This window comes from Danio rerio, chromosome 12, assembly GCF_052040795.2.
Source record: "Danio rerio strain M-AB ecotype USA chromosome 12, GRCz13ab, whole genome shotgun sequence".
In the NCBI taxonomy this organism is placed as follows: domain Eukaryota; kingdom Metazoa; phylum Chordata; class Actinopteri; order Cypriniformes; family Danionidae; genus Danio; species Danio rerio.
In genome coordinates, this window is record NC_141032.1 from 3,349,078 (window position 1) to 3,372,500 (window position 23,423).

The 23,423-nt window shown below is 38.2% G+C and overlaps 2 protein-coding genes across 14 annotated transcripts in view; one reads left to right on the plus strand and one right to left on the minus strand.

The window, feature by feature from the left end:
• frmpd2 (FERM and PDZ domain containing 2) overlaps positions 1-4,194 on the plus strand; it is a 451,768-nt gene extending 447,574 nt beyond the window's left edge. Inside the window, exon 25 of the mRNA XM_087275536.1 lies at positions 3,944-4,194. The gene's annotated coding sequence lies outside the window, so the exon portion shown is untranslated. The remainder of the gene's footprint in view (positions 1-3,943) is intronic.
• The window catches only part of LOC103911894 (cilia- and flagella-associated protein 337), a 42,451-nt gene that overhangs the window by 6,970 nt on the left and 12,058 nt on the right, over positions 1-23,423 (minus strand). For 9 of the 13 annotated variants that reach the window (XM_087275540.1, XM_087275547.1, XM_087275541.1 and 6 more), the window contains 9 exons: positions 21,850-22,041; positions 21,370-21,615; positions 20,936-21,100; positions 17,254-17,403; positions 15,437-15,606; positions 12,544-12,683; positions 11,615-11,763; positions 11,321-11,538; positions 6,478-6,605 (listed from right to left, as the gene is read on the minus strand). In XM_087275540.1, the coding sequence (XP_087131666.1) occupies positions 6,478-6,605; positions 11,321-11,538; positions 11,615-11,763; positions 12,544-12,683; positions 15,437-15,606; positions 17,254-17,403; positions 20,936-21,100; positions 21,370-21,615; positions 21,850-22,041 (1,558 nt within the window). Of the gene's footprint in view, positions 1-5,450; positions 6,161-6,477; positions 6,606-11,320; positions 11,539-11,614; positions 11,764-12,543; positions 12,684-15,436; positions 15,607-17,253; positions 17,404-20,935; positions 21,101-21,369; positions 21,616-21,849; positions 22,042-23,423 lie in introns of those variants that run through there. The other 4 variants (XM_087275549.1, XM_087275550.1, XM_087275551.1 and 1 more) reach the window with 1 other exon arrangement.

The window sequence follows — 23,423 nt, forward strand, 5'->3', positions numbered from 1 at the left end:
AAAACAATAAGATTGTAAAACACCCTTTGTAAATGACTTTCCTTTAGGTCACTGATATTGTCACCGATCGAGAAAGAGCAGCTCTTGAGGGATTGCCAATTTTTCTTCGTAAAAATTCTGCTTGCTTTCTCAAGATATGTCTGGTAAGTTACCCATTTTCATACCCTATTCTACATTTATTAGTCTGCTTGGTAACACTTTTAATAGCTGCACGCTATAAATAATTTATTTAGTATTAGCGAATAGTTAATTTATTTTCTGTTAAGCATAACTCTACATGAAGTGCTCAATGATTGTATTTTTTTTAACTTTAATGATTCATTTGTATTACTAATTTAAGTATTGCATTATTTACAAACCAGTTATTTAAGAATAGTTGGTGTTTTTAAGATCATTCAGAATGCTTAAGTACACGATTAATAAATTATTCAAATTAACATTTAAATGTCCTAATATTAAGGTATGTAATAATAGTTACTTTGTATGTTAGTATATGCTTTATGAGCTTAACTTCATCCAGTTGTGACCTAATCTAAAGTGAGGACTATTTATGCTTTATAAATCCCTTATGAATGACAATTAAAGGCTCAGTTATATTCTAAACAGGACAATAAACAACTTTCACAATTGAAACTGTATCAAATAAAAGTAAATCTTTGCAATTTTATGTAAAATAAAAGTTTAAAAAATTGCTAAATATTAAAAAGTTGTCAATATATTGTTAAATTATTATATATTATAGACTATTCAAAGTGTTACTGTTTGTATGTACGAAAGTATTACATGTTTTTATTTTCTTTGCATAATAGTAATAACATTAATAAGTAGTAATTAATATTACACATCAATTAATTTTCCCATTACTTAATCTCCTATAAGGACACGGACCCTGAAGACCACAGCACCAGAGATTAAAGGATTGGAATCTTCACTGTGGTGGAAGATGATAATGGCACTTCTGCATCCCTGCAATATGTGATGAACCTCGCTAAAATCTTGGAGGAGGCCATAGTACTTCAGGATATCACACATCTGCCTGCAGCCTTCGCTTACTTGTTCAGCCTCTTGTATAGACTGAATATGGAACACCCAAAAGAACTCAAATATACTTTTTAAGTGATTCAGCATGTTTTATGGAGGTTGGTGGCACATGATCTGCGAGAGTTCAGTTCATTCATTCATTCATTTTCTTTTCGGCTTAGTCCCTTTATTAATCTGGGGTCGCCACAGCGCAATGAACTTGTTTTACGTAGCGTATGCCCTTCCGGCTGCAACCCATCTCTGGAAAACATTCATACACACTCATTCACACATACACTACGGACAATTTTAGCCTACCCAATTCACCTGTGCCACACGTCTTTGGACTGTGGGGGAAACCGGAGAACCCAAAGGAAACCCACGTGAACGCAGGGAGAACATTCAAACTCCACACAGTAACGGCAACTGACCCGTGACCACTTCCTAATGTGCCACTGTTTCAATGTTTTGAGGTCTGTTTTTGGACTTTATGTACTTTGTTGACAAAAGTGCAGTACACTTTAAAGACTGTATGAATGGAGTGGCTTTTAGGGTTTACTCTGATTTGATGATTGTATATTCACCTGGTTTGAGTGTTTAGACACACTAATAGCTTGGTTTTAGTAAGGTTGCCAGTTATTTTATGTTGAGGCAGTGTACAATCTTTTCAAATCTGGAAACATTCAGTACTAGTTGTGTACAAACTAGCCCAATGCTGAACACGGCTAATGTCAAATGCTGATTTTGTATGCAAATGTTTTGGATTGTGATTTGAACACAGTTAAAAATAAAAAAAAGTGAATTGACTATTCTTGTGTATTTAATTTGAATCCTAAAAATTAATAGTAAATGCATAATGAATCAGTTTGTTTTATTTTGTTCAGTAAACTAAAAAAATCTTGTTGGGTAAACATAATCATTTTTGTTCAGTAAACAAAAGATCTTGTTGAATAAACGTGAAAATTTTTGTTCAGCAAACAAAAGATCTTGTTGAGTAAACATGATAATATTTGTTCAGCAAACAAAAATATCTTGTTGGGTGAACATGACATTTTTTGTTCAGCAAACAAAAATATCCTGTTGGTTGAACATGATATTTTTTGTTCAGCAAACAAAAATATCCTGTTGGTTGAACATGATATTTTTTGTTCAGCAAACAAAAATGTCTTGTTGGGTTAACATGATATTTTTTGTTCAGCAAACAAAAATGTCTTGTTGAATGAACATGAAATTTTTTGTTCAGCAAACAAAAATATCTTGTTGGGTGAACATGATACTTTTTGTTCAGAGAACTAAAGAATTCAACAAAATATTTTGAGTTCACTGGTCTTCAAACCCTGTTTGTTGAGTTAACTCAAAAAGCTATGTGTGATAGGTTGCCTAATTATTTTAAGTTTAGTCAACTTTTTTTTTTTACAGTGTAGTTTAAACTTCTCATGGCGACAAGCAGGGGGATTCACGAGACCTATCTGAGCTCGAACTCCCCTCTCGCCCTTCTAACAGGAGGGAGCCTCAGGCTCGAGGATATTACGAGCTCAGGGCTCTCTCCCGGGACAGCATGCCAACTACTTTTTGCTTATCAACTAAGTGTTATCTCTTGAAAGGGTAGTACATTTTCCCAGAGTATGTTGTTGAGTTTTGGAAAATCTACAAAGCATTTACCTAAAATATTTGTCAAAAACCATGCCCCATTTGCTGAAACACAGAGAAAATAAGGACTTAAAATCACCCCAGAGTGGATGAAAACACCCCCAACAGCACACAAGGGTTAAATTGCTTAGATATAGAGATTTTGGCAGCTTTGTGCGTCTCTCAGACATTTTTTACTGTCTAAACAGACCATTTTTTTGTACAGATAAAGCTTTAGAGTGCATCACACTTTATGCCAAAAGTCTAGCTCTAGTCAAGACTCAAATTTCATTAGACTGAATAAAGATGGGGCGACACGATGGCTCAGTGGTTAGCATTGTGGCCTCACAATATGAAGGTCGGTTTCTGTTCAGTTGGCGTTTCGGTGTGGAGTTTGCATGTTCTCCCTGTGTTGGCATGGGCTTCCTCCGGTTTCCCCCACAGTCCAAACACATGCTTTATAGGGGAATTGAGTAATAGTAGTGCATATGTAGTGTATGTGTGTGTGTGTGAATGAGAGTGTATGAATGTTTACCAGTACTGGGTTACAGCTGGAAGGACATTCCCATGTGTAAAACATATGCTAGATAAGTTGGCGGTTCATTCCACTGTGGCGACCCCTGATAAATAAATGGACTAAGCTGATAAAAAGAATGAATGAATAAAGATGGTGAAATATTTTAGACTGAAAAATATTTGGTTGATGTTATTTTTACTTGACTGAAACGGTTACATCATAAGTATGTTTATTTCTGTTTCTCCAGGGACATTTATCAAGTAAACTGTGTGAATTCTGAACTCATGTTTGTGTCCCAGAATCCCCCGAACGGTTGCTTTCAGAGATTTCTCAGTGCTGCAGAAGATACTGGAGTAAGTCTGAGCATCGGCAGACATTAATTCTCAGACGGCGGGTGTCTAGACATCTGCAGGAGCCGAGAAACACACACCCAGCTCTGTGCAGAGGCTCTGCTAATCGCTTGTTTTGGCATGACTGAAGGCTGAACACTCACTCTTCACAGTCAGAGGCTTAATCTACTCTTTCCCAGCACAAATGTACACTGTCAAAAAATCTTGCTGCCTAAATTATAAATTTCCAATATTGTTTTAGTTCTTAAGTTTAGTTTTCTAGTCATTTTCAACTTGCATCAATCAAACTGACTTCAAAATATCAGGTTAAACTTTGTATGACTGAAAAAATACATTGTTAAAAGCTGATAAACGTATTAAAATAAGCCACATTGTGTCATTACATAATTAATAACTCTTTTTACAGTGTATGTAAAATACTCCCTAGTAGCAAAGAATTCTGGCCCAGATTTGGCATAAAGCTGGCACAGCAGGCATTCATCCGGCACTGGCATACAGCATGTGGGCCAAACATGGCCCAGGTTTGGCAGAGGTTGCACCGTTTTTAAGGCGGCACACAAGATTCGGGCCAGATGAAAAATGTAGTATTTGGCCCAGATTTAAAAATGTGATAAGTGGGCCATTTGAGTTTGGCTAGTCTTGACCCACATTTAAAATACACTAAAATCATTTTTGAGTAAAGAAAAAAAATTCTACCAATCAGGTCACTTTGAGAAAAAGCGTGCCCATAGTGTGCCTAAAGCGCATCACTCCATGGGTTTATCAATTTCATTGCAATCGTGACACACCAACCTATCTGGCCCAGTTCAGGCCCAGTTATGAGTTATTAACTTGGCTGAGACTTGGCCCAGATATGGTCCGTGTTTGGCCCTTGTCTGGAAGCCAGATTTGGTCCAGTCATGTACCGTAATTCACTGCGGCATGTGGGCCAAGCAAAACCTGATTGTGTGGGCCAGAGCTGGGCCAGAGAAATTTTGCTATGTGGGAGCTGTTTCAAAGGTTTGGGCATCTGTAGTATTTTATTTTCATTTTATGTTAACTAAGGCTGCATTTATTTAATTAAAAAATACAGTAGAAACTGTAAAAGTGTGACATATTATTACAAATTAAAATCACATGGCAGCAACTCAATACATTAAGGCATGTAGACATGGCCAAGACGATCTGCAGCAGTTCAGAACGAGCATCAGAATGGGAAAGATTTAAGTGACTTTAACCGTAGCATGGTTGTTGGTGCCAGACGGGCTGCTCTGAGTATTTCAGAAACTGCTGATCTACTGGGATTTTCATGCACAAACATCTCTAGGGTTTACAGAGAATGGTCTGAAAAAGAGGAAATATCCAGTGAGCGGCAGTTCTGTGGGCGCAAATGCCTTGTTGAGGTCAGAGGAGAATGGCCAGACTGGTTCCAGCTGATAGAAAGGCAACAGTAACTCAAATAAGCACTCGCTACAACCAAGGTCTGCAGAAGAGCATCTCTGAACACACAACACGTCCAACCTTGAGGCGGATGGGCTACAGCAGCAGAAGACCACACCGGGTGCCGCTCCTGTCAGCTAAGAACAGGAAACTGAGGCTACAATTCACACAGACTCACCAAAACTGGACAATAGAAGATTGGAGAAACGTTGAATGCTCTGATGAAAACATTCGGATGCTCGGGTCAGAATTTGGTGTCTATAACACGAAAGCATGGATTCATCCTGCCTTGTATAAGCGGTTCAGGCTGCTGGTGGTGGTGTAATGGTGTGGGGGATGTTTTCTTGGCACACTTTGGGCCTATTAGTACCAATTGGGCATCGTGTCAACACCACAGCCTACCTGAGTATTGTTCTGATGGCTACATCCAGCAGGATAACGCACCATGTCATAAAGCGTGAATCATCTCAGACTTGTCACGACTGGGTACCACAAAAACAAGGGAAAGATCCAAGTGCAGCAAAACACATTTATTGGCAAACAATAAAGATCCCCAAAAAAATGACAAAGGGACAGGCAAGGTACCAAAATCGACGGAAACATGAAAGGCAAACTAAACACAACATAACAGGGCTAATAAAGACAGAACTAATTAGACAATGAGGGACAGCTGGAAACAAGGAGTGATCACATGACTAGGATACAAAACACAAAAACAAAAACTGGTGCCCTTGAAAACCACCAGAGGGCACTGCAGCAGGTGTGACAAGACTGGTTTCTTGATCATGACAATGAGTTCACTGTACTCAAATGGCCTCCACAGTCACCAGATCTCAACCCAATAGAGCACCTTTGGGATGTGGTGAAATGGGAGATTGGCATCATGGATGTGCAGCCGACAAATCTGCAGCAACTGTGTGATGCTATCATGTCAATATCGAGCAAAGTCTCTGAGGAATATATTTTCAGTATCTTGTTGAATCTATGCCATAAAGAATTCATTTTTTATTTAATATTTTACCCCAAAAATAAAGATTTGCCTTTATTTATTTACTCTCAGGCCATCCAAGAACAGTAAAATAGGTTTTTAGCTGAAATTACAGTGCTTGATAATTCATATAATCTAAGAAGTCAATAGTTACAATTAGGGAAAGCAAATTTAATATAGTCTCTTATGATAAACTGAGGCTCTGGTGAAGCTTCACTTTCAGTCTGGTCTCATACACTGCAAAAATGAGAGGACAAAAAGTCATGACAACAAATGCTATGTAAATTATTTTAATACGTTAATAAAATTGGCGGTTCATTGCGCTGTGGTGACCCCTGATGAATAAAGAGACTAAGCCGAAGGAAAAATAAATGAATGAAGAATAAGATTTCAACCTTTGTTTTGTTTTGTTTTTAAATGTATAACTTAATATTTTAAGTCAGTTTAATTGATGTAAATTATGACAACTAGAAAAGTTAAGCTGATTCAACAAAAACATTTAAGACTTTTCAAACGTGTATTGTGCGAGTTTGTCAATGAGCGTTTGAGTTCACCTGTTTGTTGTCGGTCAGCCTCTGATCTTTCACCCCAACAGATAAAACTCTTGACACTGGCATGTGATTGGCTGTCCTTGATCTTCTCCTCTTCTTCTTCTTCTACTCTGATTGGTCGGTTGTGTTTTCTGTAAGGGATGACATGCATCATCATTAGACATCAACCAATGATCAACTAAAGCAAACAAATGCCTGATGTTTGCTGAACGGATGAGGTCACTGGCGATGTGACATATTTACGACCGGTCCACATGCCATGACATGCGGTCACATTGTAACATAATGCTGATAAACATTAACCAACAGCACTCTTATTGCAAACACAATTTTAACACGGTGACTCAGTGGTTAGCACTGTGGTCTTACAGCAAGAAGGTTCGAGTCCCCATCTCTGGCATTTCTGTGTGGAGTTTGCATACACTTCCAGTGTTGGTGTGGGTTTCCTCCGGGTGCTCCGGTTTCCCCCACAGTCCAAACACATGCGCTTTAGGGGAATTGGGTAAACTAAATTAGCTGTAGTGTATGAGTGTGTGTGAGTTTGTATGGATGTTTCCCAGTACTGGGTTGCAACTGGAAGGGTATCCGCTGTGTAAAACTTATGCTGGATAAATTGGCGGTTCATTCCGCTGTGGTAACCCCTGATGAATAAAGGGGCTAAGTCGAAGGAAATTGAACAAATAAATGAATGACTTCACCCTAACATGTTCTTACTTTAGATTTTTTCGCTTTTTGCTGTGCTTATTTTGTTATAAAGCACATTTTTACACATTCAGTCAAACGCCAAAGGTGGGATGTTCCCTAACAGTGCACCATGCAATTTTGTGTTTAAAAGACGTCCAAACAAAGACGTCTTGGCTAAAACAAATCGAAATCTAATAGTCTAATAATTCTCCAAAAATAAACTCAGACTTCACATGTGTAGGCATTGAGTCCTATCTATTTGATGACAAGTCTATTTTTATAATAGAGTATTGTTAGACATCTAGATTTTGACAGACAGCCTAAATTTTGCCTCTAGATTACGCTTAATTTACCAAAATAAAATATGATCTTGCCTTGATTTTGATTTATTTAAGGTAAGGTCTGACTCTGCTTAGACAAAAGTCTTGTCACTGAACAGAAATAATGTCCAGTATAGAATATAAAGTCCTGCTGCAGTGGAGATAGAGTGAATATTTTGTCTGACTCCATCATGAGCTTGGAGGACTGCATCCACACATCTCTGCACTGACTCAAATCACTAATTAATAAAGTCATCTGGAATGGCAAAGAAAGCGTTCCTGCAAGACTCCCAGAGTTCATCAAGATTCTTTGGACTCATCTTCAATGCCTCCTCCTTCATCTTACCCCAGAAGTGCTCAATAATGTTCATGTCTGATGACTGGGCTGGCCAATCCTGGAGCAGCTTGACCTTCTTTGCTTTCAGGAGCTTTGATGTGGAGGCTGAAGTATTAGAAGCGCTATCCTGCTGGAGAGTTTGCCCTCTCCTGTGGTTTGTAATGTAATGGGTAGCACAAATGTCGATGTTGATGTTGCCATCTACTCTGCAGATCTCTCGCACACCTCCATACTGAATGTAACGCCAAACCATGATTTTTCCTTCACCAAACTTGACAGATTTCTATGTGAATCTTGGGTCCATGTGGGTTCCAGTAGGTCTTCTGCAGTATGTGAGATGATTGGGATGCAGATCAACAGATGATTCATCAGGAAAATCCACCTTCTGCCACTTTTCCAAATGATCAACTAGAAGTCCAGTTATTATTTGTTGCTCTTACAACTGGGATCGACGACGAGACTTTTGTCAGGTAGTGTATTTTTCATGTATTTCAGCCTTTTTATACTAAGTAAAAATTGAACAACAACAACAACAACAAACAACAACAACAACAAACAACAATAACAACAAACAACAACAAAAAAAACAATAATAACAACAACAACAAACAACAATAACAACAAACAACAAAAAAACAATAATAACAACAACAACAAACAACAACAACAACAAACAACAATAACAACAAACAAACAAACAAACAACAATAACAACAAACAACAAACAAACAACAATAAACAACAAAAACAAACAACAACAACAACAAAAACAACAAACAAACAACAATAACAACATTACCATACATACAGTTGAAGACTGATAAGCCCTACTGTAAAATTCTAATAATCTTTTAAATATTTACCAGAAGAAAGTCTTAATTTACAGCATACATTCTATATATTTCAGGAGAAAGTCTTATTTTAATTTGTTTAGGAAAATGGTCAAAACAAAACATTATTAGCCCCCTTAGCAAATTAGTTTTTGGATTGGCTACAGAACAAACCACTGTTGTCCTGTGACTAGCCTAATTACCCTAACTTGCCTAATTAACCTAATTGATCCAGTTAAGCCTTTAAGTGTCACTTTAAGCTGAATACTAGTATCTTGAAAAACTGTACTGTCATCATGGCACAAATAAAAGAAATCAGTTACTAGAAATGAGCTATTAAAACTATTATGTTTAGAAATGTGTTGAAAAAGATCCGTCCATTAAGAGGCACTTGTATATATTTGGCAAACAATTCAAATTTCACCGGAGGGCTAATTGTTTTGCCATATAATTAAAGAAACAGTAAAATTAAAAATGGATTCATAAATAATTGACAGATTCAGCTTAAATCATGTCTAAACAGACTAAGAGCGTCTGCTGAATAATTGTCAGTGTGACGGCACACACTTTGACAGATGTCCTATTTCCCCCGCCTCTACAAACCTATTAGACATTTTTAGACAGATCCAGGAATAATAACCAAACGAATGCTCTCTCTGGACCTTTCCACCCTTCAACACAACACTGCCGTTTCAGCCACATGCTTAGGCTTGAACGGCTGATATATTTGACCACTGACAGTTTCCTCTGTGGGGGTTTATTTGTTAAAGCCTCTCGGTGAGTTCAGTGCCAAACCGGTTCTCCTGTATTTGGAGATTGATCAAATATTTTACTCACACCAGCTGCTGGACTAGGAAAACCAGGATATGAGCTTATAGTCTGTTTTGACTGCTTATATATATATATATATATATATATATATATATATATATATATATATATATATATATATATATATATATATATATATATATAATTTTATTTTTTATTTTTTGGAAGATTAGTTGAAATTATACAAAAATAATGGCAAAACGTTTGGAAGAGCAATACAAATACAATAAATTACAATAAAAACGACTGACAATTAGGATCAATTTAGTTTCAGCAATAACAAAAAACAAACAAATAAAAAGAAATCGAAATGAATGTAGATAATTGTCACAATCAACGGCAATCTAGTCCATACAGATTTGCTGAAGAACTACAAATCCTGTCATGCACCACCCACTCACACCTGTTTCAGTTCTCCTTTGATTACACGCACACAGCTGGGAGCTGCTCAACGACTGATAACACAGACTATATATATAACACACACACACAAACACAGAGAGACTTTGCTGAGTCTTGTTCGGTTACCCTGCAACATTATGAATTGTTCGTCTAGTCTAGTCTTGTCTTTCTGTGTCTGACCCTTACTTTGTTCTCTCGTTTATGTTGTCTGCCGAATTTATCTACTATTTACCTGTGACCTGACTATGCTTCTGGATTTGCCTGTATGTACCTGTTTACCCCTGTGTTTAACCATTGCCTGCCGGACTACTGTGTCCTTAACTCTATTGTCCAGCGTCCTTAACAATAATATTTTAATAACCTATTTCAACTTAAATGTTGTACATGTAGAAACAAATATGTGAAATAGAAAATACTTTTTACAGACACATATACAGCGAAAAAGGTTCAAATCAAGGATAATATATAGTCACTGCACATGATTAGATTCATGCATGTGTTTTATCTTAATACACCAAGCATCAAGGATTGCAAATATGTTATTTTAAAAATTTGTATGTAAAGTTTTTCAATCATTTTATCACATTAATTTGCTTTCTGGAGTCCATTTAGCTAGTTATTTTAATCAAAAGTGTTTTCCACATATGAAACAAAAGAAAAACCTCTAATTGAATGAACATAATATTCCAATAACCCATTTAAACTTACGGTTTACACCTTTATAAAAAGGGCGGGGCAGTGGCGCATTAGGTAGTGCTGTCGCCTCACAGCAAGAAGGTCGCTGGTTCGAACCTCGGCTCAGTTGGCGTTTCTGTGTGGAGTTTGCATGTTCTCCCTGCCTTCGTGTGGGTTTCCTCCGAGTGCTCCGGCTTCCCCCACAGTCCAAAGACATGCGGTACAGGTGAATTGGGTAGGCTAAGTTGTCCGTAGTGTATGAGTGTGTGTGTGAATGTTTCCTAGAGATGGGTTGCGGCTGGAAGGGCATCCGCTGCCTAAAAACTTGCTGGATAAGTTGGCGGTTCATTCCGCTGTAGCGACCCAGGATTAATATTCAAATATTTTTCAGAAACTACATGATACTTAATTCAATAATCTAATTGAATAATCACGATTAAACAACTAAGAATACAGTAATTGAATAATTAAATGAGAAGTAATACTGCATAGTCTATGTTTATAATTAACTCAATATAATTAATAGTTATTATAGTTTATATTTCTTAGGCCTGAATGCTTTTAAAATCCTCATACAGTCACAGGCCTCAAAAACACATGCAAATGATCAATTATAATGCAGACTTAACATTGCATAACCTGCGAAATGGCTATTGTGAATGATAACATCGCGATATCGGTGCTAAAACGATATATTCTGCGGCCCTAATTGAGACCCAATTAAAAGTTGCCAATTATGTTGTTCAATAACTAATTTGCAACTCTACCTATTGGTTTGGTAAGTGTCTGGATTGCTCAAATCCCATTGCTGCTCCTCTCCAAAACATCCCACGCAACTTCCTTCATGGGTCCACAAACAGGCCCTGCGGTCCATGGACACGCTCAGAATGAAGAATCGAGACTCATACAGCAAGACCTCACTGCTCACTATCGCCCTCTCATGGCCACTCCAAGAGTGCAGCAGTGGAGGAAAACCAGCCGCAGACTAGGAGAAACAAGCCTGAAGTAATAAGTCATGCTGAATTTAGGTACCTTTCATCCTAAAGCGTACATTTCCATACCTCCATATCTCCATTGTTTAAGGCATACTGAGCGATGTCCCAGACTTTAATGCATCCTGTTGTGTCTCCAGTGACAAGTAGATTATTTTCTGGGTCTGTGCTGAAACCCGTCACATTCTCACCAGATTTATCAGGCACATAGAACTGTCCTGGATCACACATAAATGAATGTTATTTAGATATTGATTCATAAAAATATATATACAAATATGCCAAAAAAAAAAAAAAAGAAACAGTGACACTAATCCTAACATAAAAACCTTACAAATATATATTTATACAACACTTCTGTCTGGTTCTTAAATCTGATTGGCTGATAGCCGTGCAATATTTTGCCAGTAACAGCACACAAAGGCCTCTTCACCCTTCACCTTTGTGTATTACTCCACCCACATACAAGCAACAAGCAGAGGACGGTCTACAGTTTGACAAATATTACTGCTGTTGGACAACATAGTGCACTTTTGAGGCTTTTCTACTTGAGAATGTAGGTGTTTAGATTGCAACTACACAGTTTATTTAATAGAGTAGTGCCTATTTTAAAGGGCACCTATGGTGAAAAATTTTCCCAGTACTAGGTTGCGGCTGGAAGGGCATCAGCTGCGTAAAACATATGCTGGAATAGTTGGCGGTTCATTCCGCAGTGGCGACCTCTGATAAATCAGAGACTAAGCTGAATGAAAATGAATGAATGAATGATGTTTTACAGTATTACTGTTTTGTTGTGCTTTTAATAAAGTAAATGCAGTCTTGGTAAACATAGTAAACACAATTGGTAAACACAATCTTCTTAAAAAAAAAAAACTTAATTATTTTAACTTGTGCATACATATTATGGTTTCTGAAGTAGGGTGCAATTTAAAAGGTCTACATGACGGTGTTTGTATGGTGTCAAGTTGTCATCAGTTGCTCTCAGTTATTATGTTTACCGTGGTTATGTCTGGGCCCGCAGACGCTCCAGCAGCAGACAAACCCAGCCTGTGAACTGAGCAGCACAGCAGCTTTCCTCAGATGACTCTGCTGAGCGCGGCTCTGCAGGAACAGCAGCCGGTGGACAGGCAGATGAACTCTGCACACATTTCAACAATTTATTCACATCCACAAAAAAAGAAATATTTTTCAAGAACATAAATAACATTACAGACCATCGGCACAGAAAAAAAACTCTTTTAATAGTAGACAATAAATTAAAAATAATGATATAAATAATTAAAAATGAATGACAAGAAACACACACACACACACACACACACACACTTTCATACTTCCATTCATTTCCCTTTAGCTTAGTCCCTTATTTATCAGGGGTCACCACAGCGGAATGAACCGCCAACTATTCCAGCATGTTTTATGCAGCGGATGCCTTTCCAGCTGCAACTCAGTGCTAGGAAACACCCACACACACACACACTCACATACGGACAATATAGTTCATTCAATTCCCCTATAGCGCATGTGTTTGGACTGTGGGGGAAACCGGAGCACCCGGAGGAAACCCACAGCAACACGGGCAGAACATGCAAACTCCACACAGAAATGCCAACTGACCCAAATGGAATTCGAACCAGCGACCTTCTTGCTGTGGGGTTTGTCACATTCAATTCCTATTTGTAATGAGTATGTTTTGTTATTTCTTTTTATCCAGAATTTTCCCCACATATTTTCCACCGTCCTCTTTCTCTGACCCTTAAAACAAAACAGGCTAATTTTGCTAATGTACCATCAAGATTCATAATGTAAAGATCGGCTATTAAGCTGTTTAAAGCTCATTTTCAAAAATTGTCTAAGTGGACTGGGAGTGAGTTTATGGTTGAACTACCGAGGCGCTCATTTTGACTTCATGTTAAAATAAAGAGTTAAAATAAAACCCACATACCTAAAATACCCTGACTTGTCCTAAATGTGTGCATATTTATTTCTAACATTATTATTTTATTCAAATAATAAAACACAAAGGACTTCGGGGGCAGCACGGTGGCGCAGTGGGTAGCACAATCTCCTCGCAGCAAGAAGGCCGTTGGTTCGAGTCCCGGCTGGGTCAGTTGGCATTTCTGTGTGGAGTTTGCATGTTTTCCTCGTGTTGTCGTGGGTTTTCTCCGGGTGCTCCGGTTTCCCCCACAAGTCCAAACACATGTGGTACAGGTAAATTGAGTAAAACTAAAATTGGCCGTAGTGTATGTCTGTGAATGAGTGTGTATGGATGTTTCCCAGCGATGGGTTGCAGCTGGAAGAGCATCTGCTGCGTAGAACTTATGCAGGATAAGTTGGTGCTGTGTCAAGCCCAGATTAATAAAGGGACTAAGTCGAAAAGAAAATGAATGAATGAATGAATGAAGAGTTCAGTCTAGTAACCCATACACATTTACAGGCTGTATTTATTACCAAAAAAACTGTATTTTTAGGGTAACGACTTCATAGAATATGACGACAGACATTCAAAGCTTAAAGGAGAAATTTAGCACTTAGCCAAGTTTACATTATTTTGTACATTGGTTTTCACTTTAATAAAAATATATTGAACAAACTCGATTATTATAACCATTTAGACTAAAGCGGCATGTTTTACTATAGATTTTAGACCTAGGGCGCCGCCATCTTGGAGTGTCTCTGTGTCTGACATCACAGGGTTGGTTCCGTTCCCTCAGCTGAACATATACAATGTAAGAAAAGGACACTGTAAAGCCTTATTTAACCCAATGCGTGAAGTTGTGGACGTGGAGCTACTGCAAATACAAGCATCAGCTGTGTGTCTAATATAAAAGTATATATATTTATTGTATTATTCTTTATTCCCCTTTTAATTACAGATAATTTGATGCGTTTTTCTCTACTCTATCGCTGCCTGACTGCCTGTCTGGGTTTCAACCATGATTGTAACGGACTGAACAAAGAGACTGCTTAATTTAACCCAATGCATGAAGTGCAGCACTGCACCAGCATGAGAGAGTGGACCACAGCACATCAAACGAAAGGTATAAACAAAAGAAAAATACACAACTTAAGACACTCAACTGTTGTATTTGCAGCAGCTCCACGTCCACAACTTCACGCATCGGGTTAAATTAGGCTTTACAGTCTCCTTTACTTCCACTGTATCTGTTCAGCTGAGGGAACGGAACCAACCCCGTGATGTCAGACACAGGGATATTCCAAGATGGCGGCGCCCTAGGTATTAAATCTATAGTAAAACATGACGTTTTCTGCTAAATGGTAATATTAATCGAGTTTGTTTAATGTATTTTCATTAAAGTGGACTCTTCATTTCCTCTTTAATTCTAATATCCTAATAGAAGCTTTTAAAGTAAGTATGACCTAGCAATATGACATCTTATATGAGAATGGTCAGAATTCAGTAAATTCAAGTAACTCTGGTGGTTCCAGTGTTAATATACAGTTGAAGTCAAAATTATTCACCCTTCTGTGAACTTTCCTTTTCAATTATTTCCCTAATGATGTTTGACAGATTCAGGAATTTTTCACAGTATTTCCTATAATATTTTTTCTTCTGGAGAAAGTCTTATTTGTTTATTTTTTAAACCATGTTTAGGTCAATATTATTAGCCCCATTAAGCAATATTTGTTTTCATTTGTCTACAGAATAAACCATCGTTATACAATAATTTGCCTAATTACCATAATTAAGCCTTTAAATGTCACTTTAAGCTGAATACTACCTTCTTAAAAAATATCTAGTCAAATATTATTTACTGTCATCATGGCAAAGATAAAATAAATCAAAACTATTATGAATTAAAACTATTATTCTCCAAATAAGGAAGCAAACTGTTTTAAATAGCATATCTGATCTGATTTCATACTAACGTCTGCACTCTTGTGAAGGGCTTCTGAAGAGCAAGGGCCCATATAATGATCTCTCCATCGTAACTCCCAGTAGCCAGAAGCCCCAGCACGGGACAGTGATCCATAGCCAGGATATCCTCGCTGTGCTGACAACCAGACTTCCAGGACAGGTTTGCTTTAATGTAGATGTCCTGTACTCACAGATACACTTCAGTAAACATCACATCTGCTGTGTCAGACCTCCATTAAAACCCATAGACGTCTTAAGGTGTGACCACAAAAGCACTACACACCCATTTGAATCGAACTGGAAAACATGTACATTAAGTGTGTCTGTTCTGGCTGAAAGCCTTTTTTGCTTTTACAGTATGTAGCCTTTGGTGTGTCTCACATACAAATCTGATATATTGTAGTATATGCAAATTACTTATGAGTAGGCCCACATGGAATCTGTGCGCGCAGAATTCCCGCAGATTTTTAGCCCATCATTAATTCTGTTTATTTACTTGAGTGAATGTGTGTAAATCTATAATTATTCAATTTTTTTTATTAATTTCAGTAATATTATTGACTAATATGAAAATGTTTATCTGATTTATGTACAATACAGTTTGTACAGTAATATTTTTTGTCTTTTATTAGATATATTATATGTGAGACCTGCTTTGTTTACTAAATAAAGTGGATCTAATTGGATATGCATTTAAAACATTAAATACAAGTTAAAAAGGCTATTTTTTATTTCATATTATAAGGTTTTAGTTATGATACTCCCAAAATAATTCTGCAGAAATCCGCAGATTTTTACCAAAGTTCTCAGCAGAAATAGCAAAAAACGTCTGCAGATTTCATTTGGCCCTACTTATGAGTTACTAGTTTATACTTGGAATTTACCTAAATAAAATGTCATATATGCAACATTTAAAAAAAAATCTATTTAAAACAAAATCACCATTTACAGTATACTTAATATTTATCCAACCACTGGAATTATAAAAATGTACATATATGTGTAAATATATTAGCTATAATTTCAAATATACAATCACCGGCCACTTTATTAGGTACACTTTACTAGTACCGGGCTGGACCTGCTTTTGCTTTCAGAACTGCCTTAATCCTTCATGGTATAGATTCAACAAGGTACTGGAAATATTCCTAAGAGATTTCGGTCAATATTGACATGATAGCATCACACAGTTGCTCCAGATTTGTCGGCTGCACATCCAATTATGGATATTTTATAATGGCCCATTAGAACCAATTGAGCATCTTGTCAACACCACAGCCTACCTGAGTATTGTTGCTGACCATGTCCATCACTTTATGACCACAGTGTCTCCATCTTCGGATGGCAGCAGGATAACGCACCATGTCGTAAAGCGCGAATCATCTCAGACTGGTTTCTTGAACATGACAATGAGTTCACTGTACTCAAATGGCCTCCACAGTCAGCAGATCTCAACCCAATAGAGCACCTTTGGGATGTGGTGGAATGGGAGATTGGCATCATGGATGTGCAGACCACAAATCTGCAGCAACTGCGTGATGCTATCATGTCAACATGGACCAAAATCTCAGAGGAATATTTCCAGTACCTTGTTGAAGGATTAAGGCAGATCTGAAGGCAAAAGTGGGTCCAACCCGGTACTAGTCAGGTGTACCTAATAAAGTGGCCATTGAGTGTACAGTATGTCCATATTTGTAATTCTAGCGGTTGGAAAAATATTTGAATCCAAATATGAACCTGTACATCATATATGTTTTTTTCATATACAGTATTTCCATGTATGCATCAGATTTCTGTATGGAGTGTTTAAGAGATACACGGCTCTTACGCTTGAAAATGCAATGCTGTACTGAGTGATCAGTCGACTCCAGCCTGTGGCCAGAAGCTGGTCATCATGATGACAGATGATCCCTGTGACTTCTTTGTTGGAGACCGGCTCTAGATTATGAAGATTGAGGCCATTCAGAAGGTTCCACACCTACAGCAATGAAAGATCACTGTTACTAATAGGCAGTCAGCAGCAAGGGGAGAAATATCTATATAAGGAATTGTTATATTTTTATATTTTTAGCTTTTTTAGACTTTAAATAAATTAAGTAATCAATTGAAAAATCATATATTAATACAGATGAATTTATAAATACAAATGAATGAATGAATGAATAGTTGATTAAAGACGTGTTAACCTTTCTTTGTCATTTACATTCTTTTTCAAATATTTCCCAAGTGCTGTTTAATGGACAGAAGATTTTTTTCAATATAATAGTTTTAATAATCTAAAAACATATATTTCCAAAGAGGACTAATAAAATTGACCTTAGCAGTATAATTTTTCCCCCTTTTTATTACAGCCAAATTTAAAGACAAAAGGCTTTATCCATGGAAAAATCCAATAGGAAATACTTTGAAAAGTTTCCTTGCTCTACTAAACATCATGTGGGAAATATTTTAAAAAGAATTTTGAAAAAAACACAGTAAAGCTAATCATGTCATATACTAGATATCAGTGTCGGGCAAGCTACTTGACAAATGTAGTGAGCTAATGTAACGACTGGGGTGGAGTGACAGATACAACAGAAGGTAAGATTCAATAAGCAGGTTTATTCAGCGTCAGGCAAGCAGTGGTCAAATCAGGTACAAACGAGTATATGCTGGCAAATCCAAAATCGTCGTAGTATAAACAGGCAACAGGTCACAAGGCAGGCGGCTAAACAGGATAACAGGGATGCAAGGCTAAGGTCTAACACGGAGAGACAAGACAAGGAACCGCGTTGTAAAGTCACACTAGGGTAAACAAGACTCGGCAACCAGGGTAAGAGAATGAGTGGTTTATGTATGGTATGTTATCAGTCTCTGACAGGGTTCAGCTGGTGTGTGCAATCAAGCAGATGAATGAGCATGGGTGTCTGGGAGCAGTGCATGTATGAAAATGTAGTCCTGGAAAATGCGGAAGTGTAGTCCTGGTGTTCGTGTGAGAACCAGCGATCTCTGGAAAGCGATCGCTGGTTGTGTGACAGCTAAGCTATTAGCTACTCTACTTAAAACGTAGCTTAACTACACTAAAGCTACCCCCTCGGAAATGTAGCAAGCTAAGCTAAAAGCTACATGGAAAAAGTAGCTTAGCTGCATTTAAGCTATTTTTACAATTTTTATTTTTTAAATCGAAGCAACTTAAATCCATATCTTAGTGATCAATAAAACTGTAAATGAAACAAATGAGGCATAATAGTTCAGTTGAATAATGTACTGTAATTAATGTGCTGTACTAAACAGAAACACATTATAGTACATAACAGCTAAAACAAAAATTCAGGTGTTACACATTTTAAATACTATAGTCATTTATAGTAAAGGACAATATTTTTGATAATATATATATATATATATATATATATATATATATATATATATATATATATATATATATATATATATATATATATATATATATTGTAACAAGCATTATAGTGTTATATATACTAATGTATTTTTTATTTTTTGAGCACAGCATCAGATATTAAGTTATTGCATCTTAGCATGTACTTCTTGAGGTTTGGTCCCAAGGAATCCTGCGTCAGAAATAACTCCTCTACCTCAGTCATCTTTCCATCAAGCAAGTTTCACCAGAGGTAGCAGAAACGCACCAAAAAGTTTGTTGTCGAACACCGTAAAACAGGAAGAAGAAATCATCCTTCTCCCTATCATATGAGCTGCGTCCCAAATGGCACACTATACACTATGCACTCATGCACCAAGTACTTATGCACTTACACACTCAACAGGATAGTATATGTATGTAGTGTTGTCCTAAATGGCACACTAATGTTTTTTTACTAAGCGGAAATTCAAACCATTTCCCTGATGACGTTTAATGGTTGCCAAATCAATGAAATAAACAACCGAATTATCAAATAATACCTGCCGCAAGTATTGCCGCATTTACCATCGGGAGGTGCTATAATCCCTCTCGTGGGAGAATTTTGCTTTCACCATCCAAAATAAATAAAGTTATTTAACATGTGCGTCCGATAGCTCCACCCCTTCCGCTACGTAAGCAAACCTGCGGTCGTTGAGTGCGTGAAGTGTCCATCATTACACACTTCATTTTAGCGGCTGAATGAGTGCATCATCCGGGTAATTAAAGTGCACTTAATATTTTTAGAGTTTTCAGTGTGAACACACTACTTACACTATTTACACTATAAAATGGCGTAGAATAGTGCATAAGTATGCGATTTGGGACGCAGTTTTGGATTTATTTCCATCGGCTGGACACCGGCCTCACAGCTCAGTGAATGTCGGTGCCGTCACTTATTGATCCACGATCAGTAAATGTAGCTTGTGTGTACGCTACTGCGCTACTAAACTAATGAAATAGCTTCGTGACTAAAAAGCTATTTGATTTAGAAAGTAGCGACGCTATAGCCACGCAACTGAGAAATGTAGTTAAGCTAGTAGCGTCACTACTTGTAGATAAATATATACAGTATGTACTGTTAATTTACACAGCGATATTTGTTCAAATGTCACTTGCGTAATTTTACACACTTCATTCCAAAATCAATGTTAACAACTATGATTTCAACAAGTATTTCAGGATTTCGTGTAAGTATTGTTCTACTTTATCATGCATCATCTAACAAGACAGGTTTCTGTGCAATTAAATGGACTTTGTTTTTAACTTAAAATTGTGGTAATGTAGTGACAATGACATTTAGCCCTACAAATATCCAGGTTGGAGGAAAGTCCTTACCCCAAGTGGAGGAGTTCAAGTATCTTGGAGTTTTGTTCACAAGTGAGGGAAGGATGGAGCGTGAGATTGACAGGCGGATCGGTACAGCGGCAGCAGTAATGCGGTTGATGCACCGGTCCGTTGTGGTAAAGAAGGAGCTGAACCGAAAGGTAAACCTCTCGATTTACCGATCAATATACGTTCCTACTCTCACCTATGGTCATGAGCTTTGGGTCAAGACCGAAAGGACGAGATCTTGGATACAAGCGGCTGAAATAAGTTTCCTTCGCAGGGTAGCAGGGCGCACACCTATAGACAAGGTGTGGAGTTCTGTCACCCGGGAGGAGCTCAGAGTACAACCGCTGCTCCTCCACATCGAGAGAAGTCAGCTGAGGTGGCTCTGGCATCTGTTTCAGATGCCTCCTATATGCCTACCTAGGGAGGTGTTCAAGGAACGTCCCACCGGACACGCTGGAGGGACTATGTCTCTCGGATGGCCTGGGAACGCCTAGGGATCCCCCCGGAGGAGCTGGAGGAAGTGTCTGGGGAGAGGGAAGTCTGGAGTTCTCTCCTAAGACTGCTGCCCCCGCGACCCTGCCCCGGAAAAGCGACCGAAAAATGACATAACATTTAGCCCTGCATTTACAGCCATGCATTATACAGTCACTTGCTAATTTACTACTACAAAGCCCTGATCATCTGTCAAGGAAACTGAAAACCTTTGCCCTCCGATCACTACTAATGCATCTGTATGAGGATTTTTTGTACCCACACTTGCCTTGATAGTGCCATTGGTGGCTGCAGTAATCAGTCTGCGCTGGTGAACATCTAGAGCCATACAAGAAACCTCCTCATTACCGTGAGCGTTCCTGATCTCCATCCTCCTAATGCCTGTTTTCACATCCCACACAGTCAATGTGGAGTCAGCACAGGCTGTGATTACCTAGACAGAGATAACAATCAGTAATGTTCATCCACAAACCATCAACTAAACCCAATTTAAAGTTCAAGTCAAGTTGAGCTTTATTGCCATTCCACTACATGTGTTGGCATAACGTGGAATGAAATGACATGTCACGGGAACACGTTGCTACATAAATAAATATAAGCAAAGTCCCTTTAAGGCAAGTCATTTCACTCGGTGGCCATCTTTAAAACGTTTTACGTTTACGTTGTACGTTTTTACAGTAATATGGAGTGATTGTAACCAACCTGTTGAAGATGAGGATTATAGAGGGCGCAGGTGTACAGGTCAGACCTGCTTCTGGTTTCTGTCTTGTCCAGCTGCAGCAGGGCCACATACTCTCTACAGGTCACCAGCAGCACTGGATCTGAGCTCAGGTTGAGGAGAAGAGGGAAGCTGCCCTGCTCTGGACTAACACCCGCTTGGATATTGGGGAAATTCAGGTGGAGTGTTTTTACGCATTGCTGAGACGGAATATCCCAAATTTTCAGCACCTACAGAAAGAGAAAAGGGTCCATTAAGCTTTTTAATTTCATTGCATATAAAGTGTTTTTCACACTCGCTTCAAATGTTATCACTCAATTGAATGGGCGTTATCAGTGGTTATCAGCTGATAGATATGGGCCAGTAGGGGCCTTCTGCGCTTACTGGCAGGCTCAGAAGGCTGTTATCATCATGTTATCACCTATCTGTTTTCCATTTTGACATTTAGTAGGTGGAAAACTAACAGCATCTTTAGAGTAGCTGAAGATCTTGCCCAGAGCCTGGTGAATAACCACATCCACCACAGTGGTCTGGTGACTGCGCAGGACTGCGGTCGGGCGGGAGGTCACATATCGGTTCCACAGTCTGACAGCCGGACCCACTCCAGCAGTTACCAGCAGACCGAGAGAGCAGCTGAAGTCAAAACACTTCACTCCCTGCAAGAGGAGACAGGGAAAACAGGGTTTCAGATCGCAAAACTTGTAGGAAATCAATGCCTGTTTTACAGACGGGGAAATAAATATTGAACATGTCATGTTTATTCCTGGGAATATTATTTCTGAAGGAGCTGTTGAGATTGAATTGAACCAGATTTTGGTGAAAACCCAAACAAAACAAACTTAAAAATAAAGCAAAACAAATCTGAAAAATGAGTTGTGTGTAATAGCAATGAATTGACTCAAGGTGAAATTGCTGGACTACTCATATGTGTTTAATACTTTATATAAAAGGCTAACTTGGTGCTTAAAGACGCATCTTATATGGAGAATGAAGTCACATGTGTTGCTCAGGTGAGAGTTTCTCACAGATTTAAACAGGGTGTAAAACTCTTGATGGTTCTGTGGGTCTCGTCTATCAAATTTAAGCTTTATTTCGTATTCTCTATTGGATTTAAGTCAGGTGTTTGGGTGGGCCATTCTACAGCTTGACTTTCTTTCTCTGAAATCATTCAAGAATGTGTTTTGGATCATTAGCCCCTTTCACACAGTGATACTGGTAAATATCTGAAAAATTACCAGAACGACTTTACTGGTAAATTAACAAAAGCGCTGTTCACACAGGCAAGAACGTTACGGAATTTTTCCAGAAAAGACCAATCACACATCTATTCCAAAATACCGGTAAATTCTGACATCATTAACCAGAAATGAGCTCCAAAGGGCTGCGGTTGTATTTGTAAAGGCACTTTTATTCAGCAATCTTTAGCATTCATGCAGCTTATCCCAGAGACATCCAAATACAGAAGCGCAAACCGCAGTTAATTGCTTACACAATTGACTACATTACAAACTCTGTGGATGTATAAGTATTGTGAACAACTTCGATGAAATTATTTGAAGGAAAACTTTCGCATGTTGAGATGTACATAATATGCGGGGGGGTTGGATGGCGGGGGGTGTCGTTGGAAGGCGGAGGGGTTTCGCGGACGAAGGACGAAAGTGAAGAGCGGGGGGTTGTCGTTGACGAAAGTGAAGAGTGTTGGGGAGTTGCGAAAGAAAGTGAACAGCAGACAGGGGATGAAGGCGGTTGAGGAGGGGGATCGGTACAATCAGGTGCCGGATCAGATTTCAGAGGTGCCGTCTCCGGCGTGTTCCGGCACAAATTAAGCCCTGATTTTATCAATAATTTCTACACCGTTGGCATTAAGAATGAACATAGAAACATTATCTGACTAACATCTAGAAGCTAAATGTGTCAGAAAAAATATTCAAAGGCTTTTATTTTCATAAACAGTGCAGATGTGAATGCGTCTGAGTGTTCTGATTGGCTGGAGTAGACGTCTCACGTGAGCCCGTTCTAATAATGAACGCTCTCTTTC